General features: G+C 39.4%; 1 protein-coding gene across 2 annotated transcripts in view; it reads left to right on the forward strand.

The window, feature by feature from the left end:
• The window catches only part of TMEM164 (transmembrane protein 164), a 36023-nt gene extending 11130 nt beyond the window's left edge, over positions 1-24893 (forward strand). The window contains exons 3-7 of one of the 2 annotated variants that reach the window (XM_014881568.2): positions 1962-2011; positions 3630-3696; positions 8518-8596; positions 18793-18893; positions 19299-24893. In XM_014881568.2, the coding sequence (XP_014737054.1) occupies positions 1962-2011; positions 3630-3696; positions 8518-8596; positions 18793-18893; positions 19299-19505 (504 nt within the window). In that variant the 3' untranslated portion in view covers positions 19506-24893. The remainder of the gene's footprint in view (positions 1-1961; positions 2012-3629; positions 3697-8517; positions 8597-18792; positions 18894-19298) is intronic. The other variant, XM_014881565.2, reaches the window with a different exon arrangement.
• Positions 24894-26887: the final 1994 nt, after the last annotated feature.

The following is a 26887-nucleotide window of genomic DNA, read 5'->3' on the forward strand; positions in this document are numbered from 1 at the left end:
CCCTTTTTTGCCCGTTGCCATGGTAGTGCAGTGATTTAAATTGGTATGTCCATCTCAGTCCTTGTAACAGTGCTATCCTTTTTAAATGTGGGCTGTTTTAACCTTCAGTGCTGAGATTCAGACAGCACTCAGACTCAGATTGTAGCTTCTGCTCTACCATGTAGTAGTTGGCACTCTGCAGTGTGTCAGAAAAAGAAGGGTCTAATGTCATTAAGACATATTTATAGTTTATTTTGTGTATACAGAGAAAATGATCAATTTATAGGGTTGGGGTTTGTTTTTTTGTTTTGTTTTTTTTTAAGATGTAGGAGATAAAAATATATGGAAAGTATTAACCATGCTTCAACAATAACATGTATCTCCTGTCGGATTTCTGAATTTAAGGAAATGATAAAATAATCCAATTTAAAACTCTAGATACCATATCTCCATTTGCTAGCATACAACATGAAGTGTTTAAAAAGTTTGACCATGCACACAGGTCGCATGTGAAAAAATACTCATCACAGGAGAGCTGTAGAAGATACTTATGGTCTCCAAAGAAAGGAAAATGTAGTTCATAATTCAAGGGACTTTAGTTAGTAAACAAAGTTTATTCCAAAATATGCAACAATGGAATAATGAAGCATACTAAGTGTTACACTTTTCCCAGAAGCTGTATGGGTCTTATATGCAAGGTGATATACAGAGGTCTCATAAGATTTTTCTGGCATGTACTTTTTTCTTCTTTGTTTCCGTTAGCACAGGAAAACATCCATTAGTGATTCTAATAATGCACCTGTTCTCCTCCTCCTTAACTTGCCCTAATGAGTTGAAATTGCTTGCTGTTTAAATGCAAGACTTCAGAGAAACTGGTTGGATTTTAACAGTATTCAGTAAGAAAATGTCTTGAGGTACATTCCATTAAATTTAATTGCTGCCTCTCTTACTGTGCCTTTGTTAGAGTGTTTTATGACTTGGGAAAAACAATTTGAGTGTGTGTTCTGTTCTAAGCTGTTGTTGAGAGTCGAATAGAACATACAGATGCCTGTATATTAAGAACTTGACCTAGAAATAAAATATTTGGAACTTGTACATTTATGTGTATAGTAATGATAGGAAGCCCCTTGTGTATGAAAGGGCTCAGTAGGATGATCCAGATTTCAACACATCTTCTATTGCTTGCAAGTACATGGTCTGGTACTGATTCATTTCAGTATCCATTGGAGGCCTCTTCCTAACTCTGCAATGCTTGAAAGAAACACTTTTGGTGAATTGTCCAACTTGGCATCCACAAAAGTAGACATACTCTCCAAATGTTCTCACTCGATTTAGTGATAATTTGTTTTGTTGGTTGTCAATGAAATAAGGTATTGTGACTTTATTTTAGGACCAGCAGTGAAAACTGTGATCCATATTTTGCTGAAACACTGAACAGTAAACCAGAGTCTTGTCTTTGCAGTAGTGGACATCATAAAAAAGAGAATATTTATTACTGAACATTTATGTAGTAATCTCCTCATATCTAGAGCAAGACTTGCTAATATGAAGTTTTTAAAGTTACTGTGAAGGCACTGGTGAAGAGGAGGACTGTGGTGATGTTGTTGCAAATGCTGATACCACAGCAAGGACTTTACCATTATTGAGGGAACTGTTGTAGTAGAAGATTGGTGATACAGTAATCAGGTTCTTGAGAGAACTTTTATAATGCCAGTAATAACTGGCTAGAATTTGGCTGGTTTCGTAGGCACTGGGAGAAGCTGAACCCTCAGTGCTGCTCATACTGCTTAAATCTTATTATCTGTAGGTAATAGGAGACCTTTTGATTTGTTAAAGACTTTAAGTCTTTTCCAGCTCTGCTGTAAAGTGCATCTTTGGGCAAGAAATGATTTGTGGCATACAGAACAGAGTAGGAAAGAACTAGAAAATGGATTCTAAAAGAGGTCACTGTCATTAATTTAAATTTGTTTCTAACATTTCAGATTTTTCTTCTTGCCTGTCCCCCCTGTCAGACTGCAATGATTGTCTTCAGGTAATACCTCTTCCTTACTGTATTTGTCTACTTGTTCGATATATTTTAGAAGCTAATCACTGCTGAATTTATAAAATACTAAGGGAAATATCAAGTAGTAAAGGCATATTGGTTGGATTGAAAAATGACACCTTGAAAAGGGTCAGGGCTTAAATTGGGGTGTTGGGCTCCTTATCCTTGCTTCTTGAGTGTTTAGTGGGTTTGGCCTCGCTTATGAACAGGAATTAGCTCAGTAACAGTAGATTAATGCAGATTAATGTACGAGCTACTGTAATTTGTGTCATGGGCCTTGAACCTTTTTACCATCCTCAGTAGAAGTTAGTAAACTAGGCCTTGCTGGAAGCCGTGCAGGCAGTCTGGGTCTGATTGCAAAATTGTGGATAGGTAAAGTTAAATAGGCAAAGCAAATTCCCTCTGGCTTGGTTGGGCATTTCTCAGATCTGTGCAGTCTTTTCTAAAATACTGCATATTGTTACTAACTTCAGGAACCACAAGAGTCTCTGATGTGCAGGAGTCTCTAATGGGCTGCAGCAGCAGATTCCAGTGTGCAGCTGAGGGTGCAGCTGAAGTGTTGTGGGGAGAGTCAGGGACTTCCTGGGCAGTGGTACTTGGGAATGGCTGTAGTTGCCACTGTGACATTAAACTCTGCTCTCCTTGTCTTGGTCTAGGCAAAAATGATGCTGGGGGAATGCCTTAGACAGGCTTTCTGCAGCTTTTCCCTGCTGTTCCTTGTTTCTGCAGGGATTATGCTGAACAAAGACCCTGTATTAGCATCTCTGTCTTGGAGAGTATGGAAAAATATGTCTGCTATGTCCAGGAAATCTCTGCTGAAGACCAGTTGTAGAGCAGAGACCACCATATCTGTTGTTTTCCAGAATGGGTGTATCCATTTACAACACCCTGACAGCATACAAATTATATTTGAAAATCTGTTTTAAGACTAATACCTTTTCCTTCCTCAAGTTACTTTCAAATTCCTAGGAGTTTGACAAACAGTGGTGGGAGATAGTTTATTCTTTACTTTGTGTCTGATGTAAAATATACTGAAACAGTTCTGATACTACTTTTCTGTTCCTGCCATCCAACAGTAGTTCAGAAAAAAGATGGCTGAAAGCTGTAAAATTGCACTGTATAATACTACTTTCCTGCCTTGTGCTTTGCTAAGGACTTGCTGTTGTATTTTGATAAATGTAATTCTTTTATTTAAGGGATTTCTTTCAAATTCTTAAAGCTTTACTTTAAAGCTGTTCGTGCACAGCATTAAAGGGGAGTAAAATCCATTATCAAAGATGCTATTTTAAGCTCTGGAAAACAAATGAACAGCAGAATTCCTACTATTTAGCAGCTTACATCGTGAACAGGATTATGGGCAGTCCAGGCTTTCTAGGAATCCAAAGCTCATTATAGAAAGCAGTCCTTTAGGAAATTCTTTAAGAGTGTATTTAAAGATAAGTTTTTGTTCTGTTTTATTGCATTGAATAGTGACTTAATTCAAATTCAAGCCCAAACTCTTTTTAAGTGTCTTGCTATCTTTTATTGAGGAGATACTACATGAAAGACGTGAAAATATTGCATTTTATTTTAATCTGTGAAAATAATATCCCATCTCTTTCCTAAGGTTGCAGATGCATATGCTGAATGGGGCCCTCTTAGCATTGCTGTTTCCTGTTGTTAATACACGTCTGGTGAGTGAACTGTGGTTTCCCTCCTCTTCCTTTTTTATTTATTTCTGAAACATTATTTTTGGGGAGATGTCAGATGTTTACTTTGCTTGGCCTTTTAAAGTTCTTTTTACCAGGCTGTAGACTCCTGGTTACTACAGTGGAGCCAAAATGGCAATCTTGGATTTTTGTAAGTTAATAACTCAGTGTAAAAAGACGGCAGTGTTGTATTGAGTGTTGGTTCCGTTCTAGCCACTAATGGAGGGAAAACTTGATGGCTTTGAAAGAGGCTTTCCCAGGTTAACCTTGTGCCCTGTGGTCAAAATTCAGTTTCAGACCTTTGAAACTGTGTAAATGTAAGATTCCTTAGGCCCAGAAAATGCCAAATGTTGTTGTTGATTGTCATTCCCTCTCCCCCAAGATTAGGCACAGCAGATTTTTTTTCCTGAAAGCAGGAAATGTCTCCTAAAACCTAGTAGGAATTTAAAAACCTCATTTTTTTCTAAGTTGTCTGATCTCTGTTGTCATACTGAAGTGAAAAACTTTTGATTCAGTCATTCAGAATGACAGTCGTTGCTTCAGCAGATGATGGATGTTTTAGTGGGTATCAGGATTTGGATTGTAAGTGTTAATTTGTTCAAATTATTTTCGAGAACATCTCTTACATTTTGTGGCACAGTCTGTTAGGGTCATGTGCTTTTGGTACCAATTAAATTACTTAATGAAATGCTAGTATCTTTTTGTAAATATGCTTCAGTGTTAAGTTATCCTGAAGTGGAAACTTCTGGCATAATTTCATGGTTTCCATTTTCTTGTAATGCATCTGTTAATTTTTTTGTTCTTTATTTTTTTAGAACCTCAGTAATTTCAAAATTCTTTTGAAATAGTAGCATATTGCCAGTGAAAATGGAGAATTGAGATAATCACTGAAACAACAGTAGAAAGTTTCTACCTTCTGTTATTTTAATCTTTCAGTCAAACTATGCTAAACAATGCATTTAAATTTTTTTATGGACTATAACAGGCAGCTGGGATGGTGTTAAAAAAAAAAGTGGCCTGAAAGGTGAGTTCAGTCTATTCTGTTCTTTCCAAGAAAATATTTTCCTGCTTTGGCATGAGGTTGAGGTGCCAACAATTGGCAGGCTTAAGCAACAGATGCACCCACTTGTATTTGTTTGGCACCTAAATATTGCAGTTATTTGCTACATTATTTGCCATGTGCTGATGGAATTAAATTCTGTGCTTTGGGCTAGGCATTGGATAAAGATAAAACTGTTCCTTGTCCAGTCAGTGTTTTTGTGAGTTCTTCTTACCTTTTCAGAAATAAAGGAGAAGAAGATGCTGAGGGAATTGGCTTGTTAGGCTCCCAAAAGGGAGCCAGCAAGGTATAAGAGGATATACAGGAGTAGGAAGATTTTGTCTTTATATTCTATTCTTTCTTTGTATCTATATTTAGTGTAGGTCTTGATAACCTGGCTGCACATGTAAATTCATTTAACTGTCACAAAGACTCCAACTGTTGGGAAAGTAGCTGGGTTTTTTTGAGCTTTCCTGTTGCATTTATCAAATTTTAAAGATAAATCTTTCCACTGATTTAGAAGTGTGCGTTTTTTGTAAGCTGGTGTCCTGAATATGTTGATATAGATAAAGTAAAAAACAGGACATGTCTCAGAAGTGTTGGCTATATGGGTGTCAGCTCACATGGCTGTGATGGTGCAGTTTTAATGTTTCTAGAAGCTGCTATGTTCTGTTCTTAGGACTATATGGCCTGGGAGGTCCACATTCTAAATCTGTTAGTAGCAGAATCATACTCTGAGCAAAACTTTGTGAGTGTATTCCATGTATGCTCTAATCATTGGCTGCTGTGTTGTTGTTAATTGTTAGAGTCATAATTCACTGCACTAAATAGTTTGCCTGTAATGGCTGTACCTGCAGAGCAGAATAGAATAGGTTGTGGTAGCATACTGTCATCTCTAAACTGTCTTAATCTAACTGGCACAAGGGAAAACAACAGGAACAGTGGGGGGGACCGTTGAGAGATTGTGCTTGGGTGGCTGATAGGTGATAAGGCCAAAGTTTGTGCATATTTGGGCACTTGTACATGCTGCGTGCATTAAAATGGTATGACTGTGTAATTTACTGATAACATCTAAGAAGGTGGCTGGTACAGTACAACATTTGTTGTTTATTAGGCTGTGTTCTAGATGTAATACAGGAAAGACCAGAATCTGAGAACTGAGTTCCTTCTATTCCTTTTCTGCTACACTCTGCAGTCTTTGTAGAGAATGATGGAGTAGGTGCTCTTGTACAGTGCAGTTCTTGAGCCAGGGTGTAAATATTTACAGAGAGTGGCATGCTACTGTGAGAAACCAGAGCAAAGTGTTAACCTGTGAGCCCACTGAAAACAAACTGTTGTGTCTGAGTGTTTAATCAAAATTAGTATTATGTCCATACTCTTTTGGGGTGAACTCAAAATATCTGACTTCTGGGCTCCACTCTACTGCTGCCTTGAAGAGATTTTTCTAAAGCTGAGTTCAATGCATGGAAAGATCTCATTGTTCTCTTTGGGCAGTAGCTGGTTTAAACTAGCACGTGAAGTCTTACTTGTTTTCACAAAAAGATTCTGTAAATCCTTCATTGATGGATGATCCCTTGTGCCTGTTTTCATTTCCAGTTTCTCCTTGCATGTGAAAGGTGCTTATGCTGAGTGAGTCTTTTATTGATAAAACTGTTTATAGACAAGGCACAAGATGCAGGTGAGTTAGTTGCTCAGTACAGCTTGCTTTTTCTGCAGCCTGACTGTACAACTTCAGTGCTTGGTTGTACAGCAACTTTGCAGCTCTGTAGCAGGAAATGCACTTGCAGAATCAGCCAGGCTTCAGAACAATCCATCTTTTACAGTGGGATAAAGATGTTTTGTTTAATACACAAAAAAAATACTGTCAACCCTACTGTAGCATAACAACTGTTACTCTGTTTTCGGGAGTGTCCTAGCACAGTGTTTGTGTAACAGATCCTCACAACTCCATGGCTGTTGAAGCCCTTTTGACATCACAGATAAATGGGGAATGCTTCTTGGCAGGATTGAGTGCCTCATGTTGTGGTGCTTATATCAGGAGCAATTGTTTCTGAAGTGGGAGAGGTACAGCTTTTTCTCCAGTTAGGAACACTGCTTTAGCCTCATCGCAAATAATTTTAATTCCCTCACCTTGCTCTCTGTGTTGTTTAACAAAGGACAGCAGGAAAGGTTCAGATTTAGGAAATCTCACTATTTTCATTAAGTTCTTGCTTTTGCATACTGTTACCTTGCTTGTGTTCGTTTTGATATAGAATACTTGCAATGAAATAACCCAACAGATTGTACAGGAGGATTGTTTTAGTTTAGTCCCCACACCAGGTGGCTGACAACCTTGGAGGTTGCCATCAGGACACAGACAGTATTCAGTGGGGGAATGCCAGGACTAGCATAATTCAGTTGTTGGTTTTAAAATCTTCTATGTTCAAAATAGGATATAAGAATTGTAGTTGAATTTAAAAGATCACTATGTTATTTACCAACTGTTTGACTACTGTTTAGGAAGAAAATCAAACTCTTTCAACCTCTCTTCTGTTGTTGTAGAAATTTCTGTAGCGATTCAGTTTCAAGGCTGTGACTTTAGTGTCTCAGAAGAGACATAGAAAAGGAAGGCTTTTCTCACCACTCCCTGCTTTCCAACATGCAAACCACAGTGGTAGGTCTGAATTCTTCTGGCTGTAAAATGACAGAACAAGTCTGCGTTTGAACCAAAGCTTTTCATTATTCCCATGAGATTTTATATTTGTGGTATTGTCCAATTTTCAATTCAGAAAAATAATGCAACAGTGTGGCTTTTCAGTTCTCTAAGTCAGATGCAGTAAAAAGATGAATTCTGAATTTTTGATTGTTTTCTACTACGTTAAATTTTGTTCAGTTTTAAATGTGCTGCTTTAGTATAATAACTAGATATAAGGTAGGGTACTTAGAGATGGGAGTAACTTTCAAATACAGTGCATCCCCTTTTCTAACTGATAAAGAGCTAGAAATAATTGGGTCTGGATTAGGAGGCTCAAATGCAGAGTTATGGTTGAAGATATTTTTAGTATTATTTTAGGTATTTGACTTCTTAGAAGAGCAGTTACACTAATTCAAATAAAAACACAAATGGCTAATTGTAATTTCCCAAAAGTTAGCAGCAGGTGAGAAATATCTGATTCACTATTAACTGGTAACTTGTTTGCACATAATTCTGCAGCTTGTCTTTAAAACCAATAAATGACTGGTCATTTTCTATTTGAATTTATATTTGATCAAGCTTAGCAGTTTTGTACATGCATGCAGGTTGCTATAAATTGGGTCTTTTGATTTTTTGCACAGGCCTCCTCAGTAATTAGTTGTATATATGTATTTATATACTTTTATATACAGAAGACCTCATTTATAGAGTTCTCTCACAAGTGGCAAGTATATTTTTCTAAAAAGGCTTCTATGCTGTGGGGGTATTCGTAGTTTCTGATTTAATTACGTGAGTGGTTTGCATTAGTATTGGTAATTCGTGCTAGCAAAGAAAGGGAAAGAGCAATCTTTTGTTATTCCTTCTTTGGTTAGTTTCTAGCAGGGAATTACCTGCTGGAAGTGTTGTGTTTGTGTTAAGGGGTATGCAATGTGTACAGTTAGCTGCACTTTCAAGGCACTGACCATTAATGTTAGTTATTATACATAGGTGATAAAATAACTGAAGGCATTGTCATGGGTTAGAAAGAGAATTGTTCCTAGGAACTTGGTTTTTAGTGAGGAAAATACTTACAAATATTTTCCTTATTCCACAGCTTCCATTTGAAACAGAGATTTATTACATCCAGCATGTGATGCTCTATGTTGTGCCCATCTATCTGCTGCAGAAAGGAGGTAGGTAGGCAGTTTACTCTGTATGGATTGAACTGGTCCTGTGGAATGAAAACACTGTATTTACTGGATACAGTCAGTTTTATTCTTACCCTTTTTTTTAACCAATTTTCTCTGTTTTTAGTGAATAGTTCCTGATGTTCTAGTGTTCTAATGTTTAACCCAGGAGTTTTAACCCAGGTAATGAATTGTGTCAGGTACAAAACAAAAACTGTAAAAATGGTCTTTTGCCTGAAGGGTATTTAGAATGTAGTTGCACAATGTGCATTGTCTTCTTGAGCAGCATCTCTGCCATCTTGAAATATTCTCAGTTGTTGGTGGGATGTATTTTTAAGATCTTTACCTTCTTGAATGTCTCTTGAGAACTACTGGAACTCAAAATAAGCAATGAGGAAAAAAAAATAAAAGAAAATTGGTTGTCTAGTTAGATAAATCCTAGAAATTCTGAAGCTCCAGTGAAATGTAGTGACACATATCACTGAATGAACTAGATTGCTTGTTATCTCTTCTAACAATATTGTCATCTTGCATTCACTTATGCCATAATAGTCCAGTAAGTCTGGGAGTCCTAAATAAAGTCCAGTTGCAGATCTTCAAAGGGAATGCAATAGACATTCAGCTGGTGTGATGCTCTGCCCCCCTCTAGTGCTGACATGCCTTCAGCTGCATTTTGTAGCAGAGCTTCACTGTTACATCCAGGAAATAAAATATAAACATTTGTGATCCACACGTTCAGTAGCCTTTAATGAAAGGCCTGAGGATGTGGTGTCTATCAGGATTACTTTATGAGAGATGAGACTACTGAGAGACGTTGTAAAAGATGGTTTATTGCTTTATGGCATTATAAGTCTCATGGAAGGGTGAGACATTAAAGGTGTTAGATTCAACGCTGTAACATCAGAAACCAATCTAATTCTTAGTCACAATGTGTTATATCAGTTTTTTAGCCAATCAAATGCTTCCTCAAAGTTTGCTAGTGTCTTTTTACACCAATCATTAATTACTTTTTCTTTCATGGCTTTACTGCAATGTGTCATTTTTCAACCAATCATATAGCACTTTATAAACTCACATTGATATATCTTAAAATTCTAACTTTATAACAGGTTCTATTGCTAAACTTTAAAATTTTTTACTATCTTACTTAACATATTGCTTTGCTTACATTATACATATTTCTGTTTGCTTAAAATATATTTCTACTTTAACTACAAACTTAAACTTATATTCTTGTTTCATGTCTGTTTCACTTCAAGGCTCTAATTCTCCAAGCCTTCTCCAAGGTCTTAGGTCAAACATTGTATCGATCTCTGTTTCTAAGCCTGTATGCACAAGGCCTTGGGAGCTTTCTGTGCCTGCATTTTCCACATTGTCAAGCAATGGGATACAGTCAGGCTCTTCCATCCTGCTGAATGCATTGTGTTTTATACCAGCAGTCACTTACAATCCTTCACCCTATTTCACTGTAACCTTTGTGTTGCAGTGACCTGATTGCACTGTGACCTGCTGAGTGAAATTAAGAAAAATTATTCAAAGGAAAAATGAAGTCTCATACTTCAAAAGATGATTCTGTTTCTTTTATCATGTTTAATTTTAATCCACCCTTGATATCCTAAAATTCTGGCAAATAATGCCAAAGTGCAGGGTAATTGTAGGAGTTACACAAACTCATAATTTTTGCAGGAGGAGGGTGAGGAGCAGGGGGCAGAAGACATAAGCAGCTGTGGAGTGAACTGTAGGTAATGACAGACAAGGCTCTTGTGATGTCATAAATCACTTGGTGGCCTTGGAGTTCCCATCTGAGGTCACTTTAAGACATGTACGTCCTTTGCTTTAAACAGGCTTGGTCTTGTATGACACTTGATGTGTTAAGTTTTGATTGTTTGGTGGTTTGGTTTGGTTTGGCTTTTTGCTTATTTTGACGTAGAGGTTCTGAGGGTTCTTCAGGACCTGGGACTGAAAAGATCTGGATTTGCAGTTTGAAGGGTTTGATGTCAGACAGTTGTCACCCTGATTCAGTATTCTGAATGCCTGCCTTGTATTAATGTACAGGTATTTGCTGCCATCTAATGTTGACGTAAGGGCAGTAAAATTGCTAAAAGAACTTCACTGTCTAAACCTGTCAATTGTGCTGGGCTGTTTTAAGTTATAACTGCTCCATTTCTTAGGCACTTGGCTCCTCATCACCTGACTAGCTGTAATTAGCAAAACACAGATGAACTCCTGCCCCAGGTGACCTAATGTACCATTTTTGATGGAAAAATTATGCAACCTAAAAATATTTCTTAATGTTGTCATTTCACTACTACCTCTGTTTAAGTACTTCCTGAGTAGATTGCACAGGCCTTTGTCCTGAGTTCTGTATCTTGTGAAAATTGCTTTTTCATTGCTGACCTTGATCCACGTGCAGCTTGATTTCAGTATTGTAAATAGAAATTTCCATCAGTGAATCTGTGGATTATGACTGAGAGAAGTAATTGAAGGGTAGAAAATTGAAAAAAATTAAAAGGAATGGCTTGTATTTGGAAAAACACACTACTTCAGTTTTATTTGGAATCTGCCCATATTACTGGTGACCTTGATAGGATCCAAATGTTTCTCAAAGACAGGATGAGCAGAACACCTGAAGCAGAGTGGATTTGATGCTCAGGCTATAGAGAACTGCACCCTCAAGTTTGCTTGCAATTCTCTAATCAAGTATTGCACCAGCCATGCACACACATCCAACTCCTTGCTGAAGTGTTTCTGCTTTGAAAGGAAACGGGTGACAATAAGCAAGGGCTGTAATAATTTATTATTTATATTATTGTTATTTTATATTATTTGTCTCTTTTCCTGCTATTTATTACGGTGGTGCAGACTGTTCATGCTGCACTGGCAACCTGCATGTCCCTCCTGACCCTGTAAGTGTGGGGACTTTACCAACATCAGCTTTAGAGACTGATGATGACTCTTTCTGACTGTCTTGAGTTTGTTTGGTCAGGTTTTCCAATGGATTTGACAAGATCAGGTGTACACCTTATTTCAGAATATCCATTCATATTGAAATTTAATCACGGTGGAATTGTTATTTCCTTAATGCAGTGATCAAATTATATTCTAAATTACATTATTCCACCACAGGTTGAAATAAGGGTAAATTTGTAGCAGCTCCGTAGCAGCACACCTCAGGAGATGATCTGCCCTGTGTTTTGATATCTCCAGTCTTATTTATTTGAGTTAGTAACTCCAGTAGGTAGAAAAGGCTGGCATTAAGGTGTTTAGGATTCTGTGGCTGCAGGGAGCGATGCTGAGCGTCTGTCCTGCAGCTGCGGGCAAAGCCCGCGCTCGGCCCGGGGCTGCTGTCACAGGGGCTGCGCCGCGGGGCGCGGCCGGCAGGTGGGGCTGTGTCCGGCCTCTCCCGTGAGGCCGCGCGGGGAGGGAAGCTCCGCGGTTTGGGTGCGGGGCGGACGCAGGAAGTTCCCTTCGTGAGCCGGACCGTGCAGTGATGGCCTTGCGAGTGCCGAGCATCCCTCTGGGTTGGCCCTGTGTGTCTTAAGAGCCGATTTGCCGCTAAATAAATGAGCTATTTGCAGGGAATAGAAACAGAATTTTCTTCTTAGGCAAGTGCTGTTATCTTTATAGGCAAAGAAGAGCCAGGGTCCGACTCAAGTCCTAAAGCCCTTTTCTTTGTTGATCTAAATGTCTTCAAAAGTGGCGCCAAAGGAGAAACTCTGTGGCATTATCACACAGTCAGTTGAAGTTGTTGATTTTATTTTCCTTTTTTCCCTTCTCACAGAGAATGCTTCTGTTGTGCTCAGCAGCTGGGCAGAAGCAGCCCAGTAAAGGCAGCTCCCTCAGAGCAGGGCAGCGTTCCTGACTTCATGACCACCTGGACTTGTTGGTAGATGCAGCACACAGATACCAAGTACAGATGAAAGGATAATTTTTCCTTTGGTTGTAAATTAGGAAAGTGCAATTAAAACACTAAACTTGTGTTTTCCATTGGCTGTTAGGACTTTCTGGCTAGAGTGGGGGATTACCATATTTAAAGACTTTTTTAGCTGTTGCACCCTATGTCAGCCGCTTTCCCACTTTGTGACGCTTACTATCTTTAGGTAATTCTTTCCTTAGCTTTTTAAAGGAGTTACCAAACAGTCTTTATTATATACCTTTAGTAGTAATCCAGGAGAAATACCACTTTATATTTAGATAAAATTAGGTTGTCATAAATCTAGTCCATTTCAATCTTCATTGAAATACTTGATAATGTGTTATACAACTCTTTTGCTGAAACTGAATTACTTAGAGACCTGTTGACTCTTGTGTTTTATTTCCCTGCTCTGCTTCTAGCAATTCCATGTTCCTATTCCACATTTCTCTACCTGCTGAATGCCATGTATTAGATATAAATGTGTGGTTTGCTGTTGAGCTGTGCTTGTGCCATGGCACCTTGAGCAGCATGGTAGCTCTGTGTGCTGTTACTATATGAAGGTAGAGGAAGAGCTACTCCTACTGCTTTATGGAATATAAAGAGAAGCAAGTACTGTAAGAGCTCTGTCTGAGCTGGTTCTGATGAGAGTAGCTGGCACTGAGGGGAAACAGAAACCTCCTGGCAGATGATACTAGTTTGAAACCTACAGATGGAGTTAGAACGGCTATAGGGGAAACACGGATTTCAGGATCATCCTCTTGAAAACTTTTTTTCCTGTTTTCCCCTGCAAAGGAGGTTTTATCTTTAGGCTAGCTCAATAGGCCACTCAACTACAATTAACCCTCTAATCAAGGGAAATAAAAGGAAAATAAATTTGCCCTCACATTTTTGTAAGCTTGAAAATAAGACTATTGTAATAGTTGCTCTGAGTTTTGAATTAAGCAGGTCTACTTGTAATTGTAAGACAGCTGAATGAGAGTGTGCAGCACTGGAAAAGTCATAAAGCTCTATCAAAAGTAGTGGGAATGAAAGCAAGTCATTAAAGAGATTATTTTAAACCCTACTAAATTAAAGTTGTGTACTATATTTAGATTCGAATTCTCTAATTCAAACAGAGATTAATTTTATCCTGCATTATGTTTTCACTTTCTATTAAGTTGTGTTCAAATTTTCAGAAACCTGTGTATTGAGAATTTTAAATAAAAATAATAGTTCATAAGAGCATTTGAACTAGCACATTGTGGGGAGGGAGCATGTGATAGGTTGACTTAGGAAGAAGAAACTCAGAGAGAGGTTTTCTCTAAGAGTATTTCCTCTGTGGGGGTTGTGACAGCTGCAACAGCCAGTTAGAGAAAGTTAGTTTGCTCCGTGCACACTCATTTTGAAGGAGACAATCCAGAACTGAGCCTCTTTGTCTTTCTGGTGGCTGAGCAGGTAACACCAACCCGAGATTCCCCTTCCCCCATGCCGGGGGAGGCTCAGGAGGCCGCTTGGGCCCCGTTTGCCAACGAGGGGACCCGATGGCAGGGGGGAGAAAAGGTTGTGTGATGACACCTTCACGGCTTCCTCCTCCACGGGCCCGCGGCTCTGGCGTGGGGGGAGGCCGACTCTTGCTGCTGCCGGCCGGGCCGGGCCTGCCCGGGTGGCCATGAGCACTGTGGGGCTGCAGCCCAGCCCCAGAAAGGCTGATTGACACCTCAGCTGCCTCCCAGCGCGGCCTGAGCCTGGCCTAACTTTAGTAGTTGTGTTAAACTTTAACTCTTAAGTGTTCAGATAAGATTTGCAAAGCCTCCAGCCTTTCCTTTGAATATGAAAGGGAATAAGAAGATTTCTGAAGTCAGTGATGTAAGAGCTAAGTTTTTAAGATGGAAGGAGAATGAGAAGATGCTGAAATGGCTGAAAATCTTTTTGTGAAATTGTAGGGATGAACTGATGTACTGAATATTCCTATAAACCATGGAAAGAGACATGGGGGGATGGAAATGTTCCATTTAATAGATGATTTGACTAAAGAGCACCCGTGTTGAGAATTTTTGCCCTGAGAAAAGAAGGGGATTTCAGTTTTCTGGAAATGAAGCCTGAGCAGAGAGAAAGGAGACAGAGAGAATCTTTGCTGTCGAACATTTCATTCTTAAAAGCAATACCCCATGGGACAGACATGGCCCACATCTACAGCTTTGGGGTGGCTGTGGAGTTGGGAGGAGCGTCACGGTTGCAGGTTCCCGGGAGGATGCAAATCGTGAAAGATAAAACCACAAGAGAACTGTCTTTTTCCTTCTTGTGGGAAAAATCCCTACAACTTCAACAAGAAGAGGCTTCTCTCTCCAGAAGTGAACTGAGAAAGACTAAATTGGGGACTGACCGAAGTATTTGTTATATGTTTGTTTTGTTGTTATGAAGATTGGGAGAGGGAGGGAAGGAGTGATCTGAAAAATCTTATTCTGAATTCTTTTTTTCCTTTCTCTTTGTTTGTATAGTTAATAAATTTTCTTTTATACTCTCTCAAGTTTTAGGCCTGCCTTGCTCTTTTGCTCCTGGTTCTGTCTCACAACAGGAAAAACAAGTTTATTTAAATTGGCAACTCAAAACGGAGACATTAATTCGGTGCATTGGCCGGGAAATCAAAATTAAACCAAGACAGAGCATTATTTTAAAAAATGGCATCTCTTTGTTGATCTTTAGTTTTTTAAAGCCATGCTTCCATTTCCTAGATGGCAAAATGAACAACTTGGCATATTCAGGGTCAACAAAATCTTGTTTAGAAACAGATGAAGAACCCCCAAACTCTTCAGTCTTTATGGAATCATTTGTATCAATGCTGTTGAAGTAATGAAGTTTAATTTAAATGGAGGTATCCTCTGCCATGCTATTTCAACACAGAAGCAAACATGCAGCCTACCAAGATGGCCCCAGCTTGGAATGATCTCAGCTGTCTTGGGCGTGTTTTTGAGAATGAGATCAGTGTCAGACTGGTACTTGGACTAAATTTCTGTAAGTGCTTAATGTATAAGAACTGCCCATAATCCTTTATAAATAGAGTGTGAAACTTTCTGCTCCCACCTATTGAAACTGATTTCCTATGCAAGTAGCTTTTGCCAAAGCCAACACAGGCCCTTCAAACAACCAGTCAGCTGGCTCTCAGTTTTCCTGTTTGTGCTGGTTTTTTTTTTTTAACAGACCATACTATGGAAAAAATGGACCACACTGGTCCATTAAACAGCAATCTGTTAAATAGCAGGGCTCAAAAGTAAAAAAAAAATCTATGGTGGGTATTTATCTAATGAGAAATGTGCAGAAAATTTCCCAGGTATGAATTTAAAATTACTTTCCAAAAGCACACTGTGGAATCTAGAATGTTCCAAAATGTTTTTCTTTGGAGGTCAGTGTTTCCTTTTTGTCCTTTGATGTCCAAATAGTGCTACTGCTGAAAATAACACCATTATTTTCAGGATTGCGAAGTCTAATAAGGATAGATATTTTTAGTAGAAAGCAATACCAAAAATCTGTAGAGAGCAAAAGTTGCTGATGTTTGTTTTTTTTTTTTTTTTTTAATTTTGCAACAGAGCGAGAATGTAGCAGAGTGCAATTCCTTGCTGGGAGAATCTGAACAACTCTGCTAAGGGACCTCTGAAATACCATTCCTTGATTAGACTGAAGCTGGACATGAGAAGCCTGGGTTTAAAGCCAAATTGTGCCATGGATTTATGTTGCCATCTTGTGCAATTTCCTTAGTCTTTTAATGACTGCTGTCTCCCTCCAGTCTCATTTTGTAGCTTGGGTCTACAGGTCTTGCCTATATTAGTATTTATACCCTACCTGTACTGTAAGTCACCTGAATATGGAGGTATCTGTATTTTAGCTTTCCTGAGTGTTCACCCCTTCAGACTCTCATCCGGCTTTGTCAAATACTTTTGAAATAACACAAGCAACTTCCAACAGAAACCTAATTTGATTTAGCACTGCTCAGCCAGCTCCTGGGAGCTGCTTTTTAAATTTAAATGTTGTGTTTTGTATTTAGGTTAAATATGCACCTAAAACTGCAAGGACAATATAAATAAATTTTGGAAGTCAAGCAGTGTTTTCTTTACAGCAGAGGGAGCACAGATAGTTTCTGTAAAGCTTGACCAGGTGACCTTAAGTTGGTGCAGCCAAAAATAGAGCCGTGATCTCCTCCACTCTGACACCAGGGCTCATTCCTCCTCCTCCTCTTCTCTCTATAATGAAAAAGCATATTCAAGGTGGTATCACCTATCTGATGTTTTCAGGCCATGCAGTTAAATAACTATCATTGCTATCAAAGTCAAGACTTCTGCACCGTTTTCTAAATAGGATGCCAGCTTTTAGCTTAGACTTGCCAAGTGCATCCCAAGAATTACTGTTGGGAATTTTTTCCCTTTACCTGGAGAACTTAAGTGATTCCTGGAGCGTTTGCTTTTACCTTTGGTTTTACTAGCTGTTCAGACACTTCTGGCCTTCACCTTCCCACTGCATTAAGAAACCTTACAAGTTGCCCTGTGCTTTCCAAGTAGCTCCCATGCCCGAGTTTATCATGGGCTCCCCAAGTCCCAGCTTGCTCACTGAACCATGGTGTACAGAGATACCTGGAGTCATGACACTGCTGCCAGTTCCTCATTAGAACCAGGCGTGGGTGCAGATAGGCTGCTGGCACTCACACACACAGTCTTACCCTGTGCAATCAGCAGCACAGCACTTGTGTTCTTGGGAGTGGATACTGTGTGGATGTGCGTGTAGGTGATTTTGAATCTGTAGCATTCACAAAATGCTATTTAATTGAACTTATTTCAGGTAGCTACTGCAAAATCAATTTGAACTGGCTTGACGGGTACAAATTATGGAAGGAAGCCATACAGAAAATAATTTTGAAAGGGTCACAGAGCTTGAGGAAGCATTGCTCTAGAGATCTTAAACCTGAACTGGGATGCAGCATTAAACAGTGATGTGGTCACAGCACTTACTTGTATTTATCTCCACAAGATTCCATACACAGCATTTTCATAGCAGCTTTGGTGTGATGGATGCTGTGGTAGCTACTCTGCATGTGAAGTTATTTAAGTTCCCAGTAGCCTTGTACAGTGTATGCTGAAATCTTTAATTACTTCCTGGTAATTACCGAGTGTGCTGGCTAGCCAAGGCAAGTATCAGTATTGCACTCTGTGCTCTAAGCTGTCCTTTGAGTACTGGATACATGTTCCAGTATTTAATAATATCTAATGGATCAGAGAGCAGATAAAAATTGCCAGTGGATTTTTATAATCCTCTGAAACTCTTGGAGCAGACTAACAGCATGACATTGTGCATCTTTCTTTTGTGTTCTGAGGCTAAGTTATTAAGTCATAAGGAAAATAGTATTTTTCCACATACCTTACAGTACAAGTTTCATGTCTGCTAGTAAGAATCTAGAGAACTCTTTAAACTGGTTTTGTTCTTACCATATGAAATTTCAATATTTAATTCCCAAGATAGTCTTGTATCTATGAGTAATTTTATTAAATCTGGTTTCGTTGGTACATTCTAGATCAGGGAACGTTGTGTTTTGTTAGCAAAACCTGGTTTTAAGAGGGTAGAGAAAGGCTGGAATAATATATCTGCTACTTCATTTGAAGGGAAAAAGTATTTTACAGTGTGTGTGATATCTACTGATTATAAAACTGTTTGCAGTGTGTATCTGAAAATATTTCCACAGCAGCTTTAATTTAAAAGCCTGTCATTAATGGATTGACCATCTGATACAGCTTTTCTGTTCCTTGGCATTATTGGTGTAAGTTCCTTATTAATAGTTGTTAAACAACCATAAAATTAGGAAATTACAATTAAGCTGTGCTCTAATATAGGTTGTGCAGGACCTGATGCTGCCGAAATCAGTTCTGTGCATGCTGAAATCATAATCCCTGCAAGAAGCAGTGTTTAAGTATAAATAACATGATTTTTTAAATGATTCATTGTACACCATTATTGCATTATTACTTCTGTGGTAGAAGGAAGAATGAAGTAAAAATCATTGATGTTGGTTAAAAAATAGACAAATTTAGCAAGGTAACATACTGTAAATTTCACTGCTGGACAAGAAGGAGGGAAGAAGCTAATCAGGATGCTTCAAGTAAGAAATAAAGCTCTCAAATATTAATTACTGTAATGGTATTAAGGAGGTTATCAGCTCAAGCCAGATGCCCTGACATCCAGAGAGTAGGAGAGAGAGGATTATTCATTGAGAGTGTGATGGGCGCAGCAGTGCAGCTGAACATTAATATATTCCTTTCTTTTCAAGGTGTCTACACCCCTGAACCGCTCTGCAATTTCTGGTGGGCTCTTTTATCCACGGGGTTTATGTTTGTGTATCATTTTAGCATCTTGCAGATCCTGGGATTGGTAAGTAAACCCAGGTTAATAAATGGATAGTCTGCAAGTACATTCAGAGTAAAAACACTGAGTAGTTTGAGTGTCCAGTCTACATGAATAAGACTACTTGCATGAAAATTTTTGATAAGGCTACTAGTATGCAAATCTTGTGTTCTAATGATAATTTGTATATTCTATCTTGCAAGTACTGGTGAAATATTTCATAGATTGGTTATGTACCTGCATAAATCCATTTATTAAATTTGTGTCTGCTTTTTTTTTTTTTCTGAAAGCTGCCCTTCTTGTGTTGAGCAAATGTGGGTCACCTGAACAGTTTTTATTATTATGGTAATTCTCTAAATTTTCACTGTTTTTAGGTGAATCCGTGCAAGATAAGAATATTGTTAATTGATAAATTTTTTGTTGCTTCCTCAGGTTACAGAAGTGAATTTGAACAACATGTTGTGCCCAGCCATCTCAGATCCTTTTTATGGGCCCTGGTACCGAATCTGGGCATCTGGACATCAGACTGTCATGACCATGACTCATGGGAAGCTCATAATCCTGCTGTTTCAGAGTGCTGTCCCCACCTTCAAATGGAGCATGGACTTACTTAAACTCCCAGCTAAGAAAATAGACTGAGATTTCTCCCCACAGAGTAGTTAATACAGGAAGCAGAGATACACTGGAAAATAGAGGGGGATGAGAGGACAACGGCTTTATACTTCTTCCCATAGTTTTTTGCCTCAAAACCAACTCTGTAATGAAGTGAGGTTTTTTTACACCTGCTGTTTCTCACTGCCTATTGCCAATGGCAAAAATTCGTGGCCTTATTCTGGGAAAAGTTTGTGCTTTATACATTTTGTATTGATTATAGTAGAATCTTGCTAAGCCACCATTTAAAATTAGGCCAGGACTTGTGCACATTTGAGCAAGGAGAGTGGCAGTGCTACCTCGTTTTGACTCATTTTCCATTAAAGAATATTACACTTCTAGGGTAGGAAATAATGCTGAATTGTAGCATTCCACTGATGTGAATCAACATGCTGAACTGCATCATTCTGGCTTAACTCTTAAGGCTTGAATGTTCCAAAATGGTCACAGGAAACTGTCCATACTTAATCTTCCAGTCAGAAGTACAAACCAGTGGGGTTCTACTGTATTTTCTTTAAGCTGGTTGAAAATGTTGGGGAACAATAACTCATTTAAAAAAAGAAAAAATTAATCAACTACTTAATTTCTAAGTGGATAAGTACCTATCTAGTGAAGTCCCATCATTATGTTTTGGAGATGCTTTTGTTTTGGTGAGAGGAAAAAAAGAATGTTGAAATAATTTCAAAAGACCATGTTATGTATAGGCCATAATAAGATACTGCATCCACTGTTCTGTCCTGACTTCGAACAAAACGTGTTTTTTTCACTTACCTTAGACCAGAGAAGGAGTGGAGATACAAAGTACAGTGTAAATATCAAGGCTTTTTTTATACTTAGTAGCTTTTGAAACATTCCTGCTGTGTTTATTCTGACCCTCACTGACCAGACTGGCTGGTGAAGAAACCAAATGAAATTCTGTTCCCCCCTACAGCTCTGCTATATCATGTGTACTGATTTTAAAATACCGGTATAAAAAGGAATGTCACATCAGTGTAGGTCTCTATTGCAAAGAATATGTTCCAGTTTAGCAGCGTGACCCATCAGTATGTCTTCTGGAGAACCAGGATGTAGATGGGCAGAATGATCAACTGTGTGTACCTGCTCAAATTTTGCAGGAGGAGAAACCATTGGGCAGAAAGATGGGAAATCCTGACTGTGTTCTTCCAGAATTGTGAGTCCATTATGCAGACTGTTGTGTTTCAGGGCTGCAGGCTTTTGTTATACAGAAGTTTGTGGGAATTTATAGATTCATTGTGTTGTCAAAGCTATGACTTGTAAGATAAACCAAGACCATCATACCTCCTCCAGCTAGATCACCTGAAGGTATGTGCTGAAGTAAAGGTACAGATGCTTACACCTCAGGAAGCAAAAGTAAGTTGACTTTTTTTTTTCCTTAAAAAAGAAAAAAACTTTCTTTGGTGAGGGAACAAACTATTCAAGCATTTCTACTCCATGCCATTAAAAAAGGTAACCTCAATCAGATATACATTGTCCCATATTCTGATTTACAAACTGTTTTCTGGCTTTCTTCCATGCCTTGCTTTCTCTCTCTCTATGTGTGTGTATATATACATATAAAAATATAAATATACTGTATGCTCACAACTTGAGAATATGCAGCATGTACCTAAACTATCCCTCGGGCATATACAGCTGGTGTTACTATTACAACAGAAGGACTTTAGACAAATTTTGCAAATACTATTTAACATTATTATTTGCTTAACTTATGGTTTTTGGTTCTTTTTTTTAAAAAAAGTAATTTTTTAAAAGCATCTTCCCTTTTTTTCTCCCATCAGGATATTGTAGTTACTGGAAACACTTCTCTAAGTAGGAGCCTTTTCTTTTTTCCTTTTTTAAATTATAGCATTCCCTATCTGTAATCATCTGCTTCAGGGCATTCCAAACAAGTATAAAGCAGCTGCTGTTTGCCACTATTGACTGCCTCTGGTCAACTAAAACTGCAGGAGCATTTAAATGAGCTCAGGTGTCAGTGCAGGCTCTTTGCATGGAAAGCAGAATTTGCAAGTTCTTCCGGTTGACTTAAAATGCAGTAGCAGGAATGTGAACAGAGCTGACAGGGCCACCTCTGGGCAATGGAAAGGGATTCCTGGTGCAGAACTGCTGGAAGTGGTTGCCCCTGCCCTCTCTCCCTTGCTGCTGGTTATTGGGCCCACCTGTGCTTTTCCCTCATACGCTGCTCCAGTTGTTTTGAGTCACACAAATTCAGAGTGTAATTTGATGACATGGAGTTTGCTGATGGAGCCACTCATCAGAGCCTGTGTGGCATTTGTACTGTCCTTACGTCCTAAACCTTATGTGGGCACGTTCTTGGAGCTTGTTGAATCTTTCATATCAATTTAAGCTGCGAAAATGTCTCGCTAAACAAGGCAAAAAAGTAGAGAATACCAACTAGTGCACTCAGTAAAGATTTTAGAAGTATTGGAGCTGCAGTGAAGGAATCAAATGGTGCAGCTGGAGTCAGATGGGAACGCAGGCAGTGCAACCTTCACGTTTTCAACATGAGCTGCTGCTTTTTTGTTGTGCAATATTAGTGAGGCTGGTTGAGTAAGTACAGAATCATATAGGTAGGAGAAAATGCTTGGCTTGATGAACTCACAGGTTAACCCAGTACTGCCAAGCACACCACTAACCCACATCCCCAAGTGCCACACCTGCATGTCTTTTAAATCCCTCTAGGGTTGGTGACTCCACCACTTCCCTGAGCAGCCTGTTCAAGGTTTGATAACCCTTCTGGTAAAGAAGTTTTTCCTAATGTCCAATTTCAAGGTGCCACTTGAAGCTGTTTCCTCTTGACATGTTGCTTATTTCCTGGGAGAAGAGGCTGACTCCCACCTTCCTTTTAGACAGTTGCAGTCACAAGGTCAACCCTGAGCCTCCTTTTCCCCAGGCTAAACACTCTCAGCCATTCCTCTGATGTGTGTTCCAGACCCTTCCCCAGCTCTAATACTTTACTTTGGATGTGCTCCACATCCTCAGTGTCTTTCCTGTGACAGGCCCAAACTTAAAATTATTTCCTCCTTCCTCATGCCCTTCTTTGAAGGCTTTTAGAGCTTCATTTTGATTTATGGTGACCCACCACTCAAAACTGCCTAAGTGTAGCTGAGATAGGCTTCACAGAAGGGGAAGAAGGGCAGGTCAGAATGGGAGCAGAAAAGGAAAAAACTTTTGAAGCAATTGTTGTGGAACTCCACATCCTTCGTTACTCACCTAGCTCTAGTATCTGTTGGGAATGTGCATTAGCCAGAGCTTGCTATATATGCAGGAAATGGGAAAGCAGAGTACTTAATCTCTATAGCAGTTATTCGTTGCTTTTCCTGGCAGAGGCTGATTTTTCTTTTCCATGAATGGTTTATTTTATAGGGAGTTACATTATACAGACTTCTTTGGTTGCTTTATGCTGGAAATGAAAGCACAAAACTCTACTGCTCTTCTTGGGAGGCAACTGCATTCTCTCCTGGGGTGTTACACACTCAGTCCGTGTCAAAACATCTTGAAGCTGTTGCCCAGTACCTGGTGATGAGATTTAACACTGCTGCAGTGCAATGCACAATTGAAAGGGTTGTCCTAGGCCTCCTGGTCAAATGTGCCCAAATGTGTCATGGCACTGGGAATTTCAGCAGCAGTGGCAGTAGCTGTGGGGCAGAGCAGGAGTGGGGCTGCACAGCCAAGACCCACTGTTCCCAGCAGCAGCAGCTGAAGCAGAGTGTAAAATCTCACCCCAGAGTGACTTCATTTGCTGGCCAGAATACCAAAAAAAATTCTTGTGCAGTGCCACTGCCTGAGAGATGCTGGTATGGGTTAAGGGGTCCGAATGCCCTCCAAGTGTTTGTATTGTAGGCATTTCAAAAGAAACAAAGAGTTAAGCAAACTCATTACTCCAGCTACCACTGGCTTCATTTCCCTCCACGTGTACCCATGAATGAAGCATTATTAGCTGTAATAAACCTGTTTACTGATGGGTTTGTTTATGCAACCTTGAAGTAAGTAGCCCTGACAAAACATTTCTGCCCCCACCACCCTGTGCCATGGCTTCAGCTGTCCAGGATGCCTGCAGTGCAATTTTTCCAGGGATTCAGACACTGTACAGTGTCTGAGCTGGATCTATTTCTTCACGTTCTTCTTTTAAGCACCTCAGCTGAATTTGCATCTTTTTTTCTCTTGAAAGGTGCAAATGAATAGCTCTTGCCCATGTGTTTATAAATCGATGAAAAGCCACAGTCAATGAGCATGCACCTGGAGCTGGTTTTGGTTCAGCTTCTTAGTTCAAAGATGCTGCCCATAAGCAAAGGTTATGTGTGCTTGAGCAGCTGCTGCCTTGGTGAGTCTGGGAAGCAGGAACAGTCAGTCCATTTGCAGTCCAATCAAGCCTTGAGGTCAGAGAGTACCTAATTGTAGGTTTCTGTTTCTGGCCACAGAGTTGTGATGCTTCTGTATATTTGAAATAATTTTACAAAGTTCAATTGTATTTTTCAGAAATGGCTATTTACATCTGTTAACTGACTGTACTTTTATGTCTAAGTTTTACATATGGATCTATGCATCCACAGCTAACGGAAAGTGGAGTTGTGGTGTTTTCTTCTGTGTTGCAATTGTTTCACTCTAGGTGGATTAGGAATCAAATTCATCAACAAGTTAGCCAAAGCTCTGAAAAAGCCAAAACCCAGGAAGAGGGCGTATGTCAGCCCTGGTGGGAGGTTCCTGCAGGCAGACAGGTCAGCTTTGGTGTTTTCAGTTCTAAAGTGACAGGACTCATAACAAATCTGTTGATTGTGATCTCGTACTTCAAGTGATATTGCTGTAAATATCTCTTGCAGCTGTTGGCGTAACTTAGTCAAAGCCAAGCTGTTTTATAAATAATTTTATTTTTCTTCAGGGTCAATTTTCTACTTTTAAAAACTATTTATGCATTTCCTGAGTCATTATTCCAATGCTGCAGAGGACACAATAGGCAGAGCAGTGACCACACCCCACTCTCCCCGACCATGCTGTGCCAGGGGCTGGGCTGGAGCACTGGGGGGCTGGAGGAACCTGCAGGGCTGCTTACCCCATGCTCTAGTCTCAGCATGGCAGGGACATGAATGGGTTGGCAAGGGCAAGGATGAATGTGGAGAGGCTCAACTGCCACATATGCTGTTAGTTCTGAATAATTTGTAAGAGTGTTCTAAATTTTGTAAATTTTGTAATGTGCTAAACTTTGGTTATGAGATAACATTTATAAATAAGGGTTAATTTGTGTACTTGTTTTCATATTTTGCTCTGGTAAGCTTTTTTGTTGTTGTGCCCTAAGTCCAGATCATTGGACAAATAGTTGTTAAATCTTGGCATTAAAGCAAATAAATGCATTTTACTGGATAGTTTTGTTATCATTTTAATTGTGCCATGTCTGAGTCTGTCTTGCTTAGGACTTTTTATAACTAGGTAAGAATCACAGAGGCACATAATATTATCTCTTTATAAAATCAGATAAGAAGATGGAGGCTCCTGTCTGAAACAGTCTGTACAGCCTGATGTTGTCTACCTTGCACATAGCCGTTCCTGGGAGGACAATGGGTACTGAGATTTCTGGAATTTTAAGCAGTTCAGTCTGATTTGTGCCTGTTACCTGTCAGTTAACAGCAGTTTACTGGCAGAACTTACTGTGGGGTATAAATCCTGTCCTTGTATTGTAACAGTTCCCTGAGCTCTGCACCTGAAATACAAGGATGTTTCTTCATGCTTCCTCACTGTTCCTACCCCAGCTTGGGCAATGTCCTGTAGTTCCCATTTCGCAGCACTTTAGCAGAAGATGGTAGAACATGCACAGAAGTTTTCAGCTCACACCTTTGTTCAGAAAGCTGCTATAGCAGCTACAAGACTGCACTCAGCCTCCCACCACAGGATGGAAAAGTAGTTTTAATGCACTTTGCAAATGCTTCTGGATGTAATAAGCATGATTGCAGCCTAGTTAAATGTGTTCTTGTGACCCAGTATATCTCAGACAAGCTGGTTATTGCCTTGTGTGCAGTTCTTGGCAAATGGAACATACTGGATATGCCCACCCTGTATTATTATGTATCCATTGCAGAGGATTTGATTTTTCATATGGTTGGGGAAAAGAATCAATTCTCCAACTTAATTTCTCTGGAAGAGTATAAAGTCTGATGAAACAGCTTAAGTAGAAATCCAATGTAAAGTGCTGTATGGCAGCCTGTGCTGAACCAAGCAAGCAATTTCCCATTGCAGGCACTGCTGATGATTGTCAGCAGCTATTACTAATTAGAAATCAGCCTTTTATTTTTAATACCAACAACTGTGTAAGAAAAAGCAAGTTTATACATCTGAAACACCCTTACTGCTACTGGCTTGCTTTGATCTTTACAGCATGGGGATTGGAGAGTTGGCTAAAGCAGCGAGAAGAATGGAAACTCATTGTAGGAAGTAGTAACTAACTAACTCTGCCTTTCAACTGCCTCAGGGTATTAGATTAGGTTTAGTGTAAGTTTTGCACAGTTCAGACTAATGATACCAAATCTGTGAACCTGCTTCCAGCAATGGTTTAGTATTTACCCAGGCAGGTTTCCCTCCAGATGTCTGTTAGTCTCATAAATGAAAGCTTCAGAGCAAGTGAAGTAATGGCTACATCAGACTTCAACATCCAAAGGTTACATGGATTCTGTTGCTCTGCTTTCAAAGACTTTGTTAATAACTCTGCTGGCTGTAGATGCAGAGCATGAGGCAAAGCCCTTCTAAACTTAGAGCTGAGTCCAGGGAGATGGAATGCTTTGTCTCAGGAATTATCCTACAGAGGAAATATGCTCCTTCTAACTCAGACTCAGTAGAAAGTGTCTCTCAGTGCACCAAGAATTTGGCTGAGAGAGCGAAGTTCTCCAACTGAATTTTGGCCTCAACTGTACTGTTGCTTTGAAAGAGATTCTTCAGCGCATGTTGGCACAATGTTCTGCTGAACAACCTGGCTGTATGGGGTACCACTTCTGTGTTGCTGACACCAGTATAATAGGTTCTGCAAGTAAGTTTTGCTTCAAAAGATTGAAACCACTTCTGCCTCTCACAGGAGGGAGCTCAGGCCTGGACAGAATTCCACATGTAAAGTTAGACATAAGAAGTATAAAACTGAACTGGCAATTGATAGAAATACTGATAAATATACTGAGATAAATAACTGATGTAGCTGAGACAAATGGTGTTTTCACTGGGAGTGTTTAGTGAAAGCTGCATGTACCTGTCCCCAGTTTGCTTGTACAGCAGACAAAAGGGAAAGACAGGAAAATATTGCTAACATAGCATTAGCCTTTGACATTAACACCAGGTACAAATGCTTCAATAAAAACATTGACCAAGCCACACAA

The sequence above is a fragment of the Sturnus vulgaris genome, chromosome 14 (genome assembly GCF_052056855.1).
Source record: "Sturnus vulgaris isolate bStuVul1 chromosome 14, bStuVul1.hap1, whole genome shotgun sequence".
NCBI classification, from domain to species: domain Eukaryota; kingdom Metazoa; phylum Chordata; class Aves; order Passeriformes; family Sturnidae; genus Sturnus; species Sturnus vulgaris.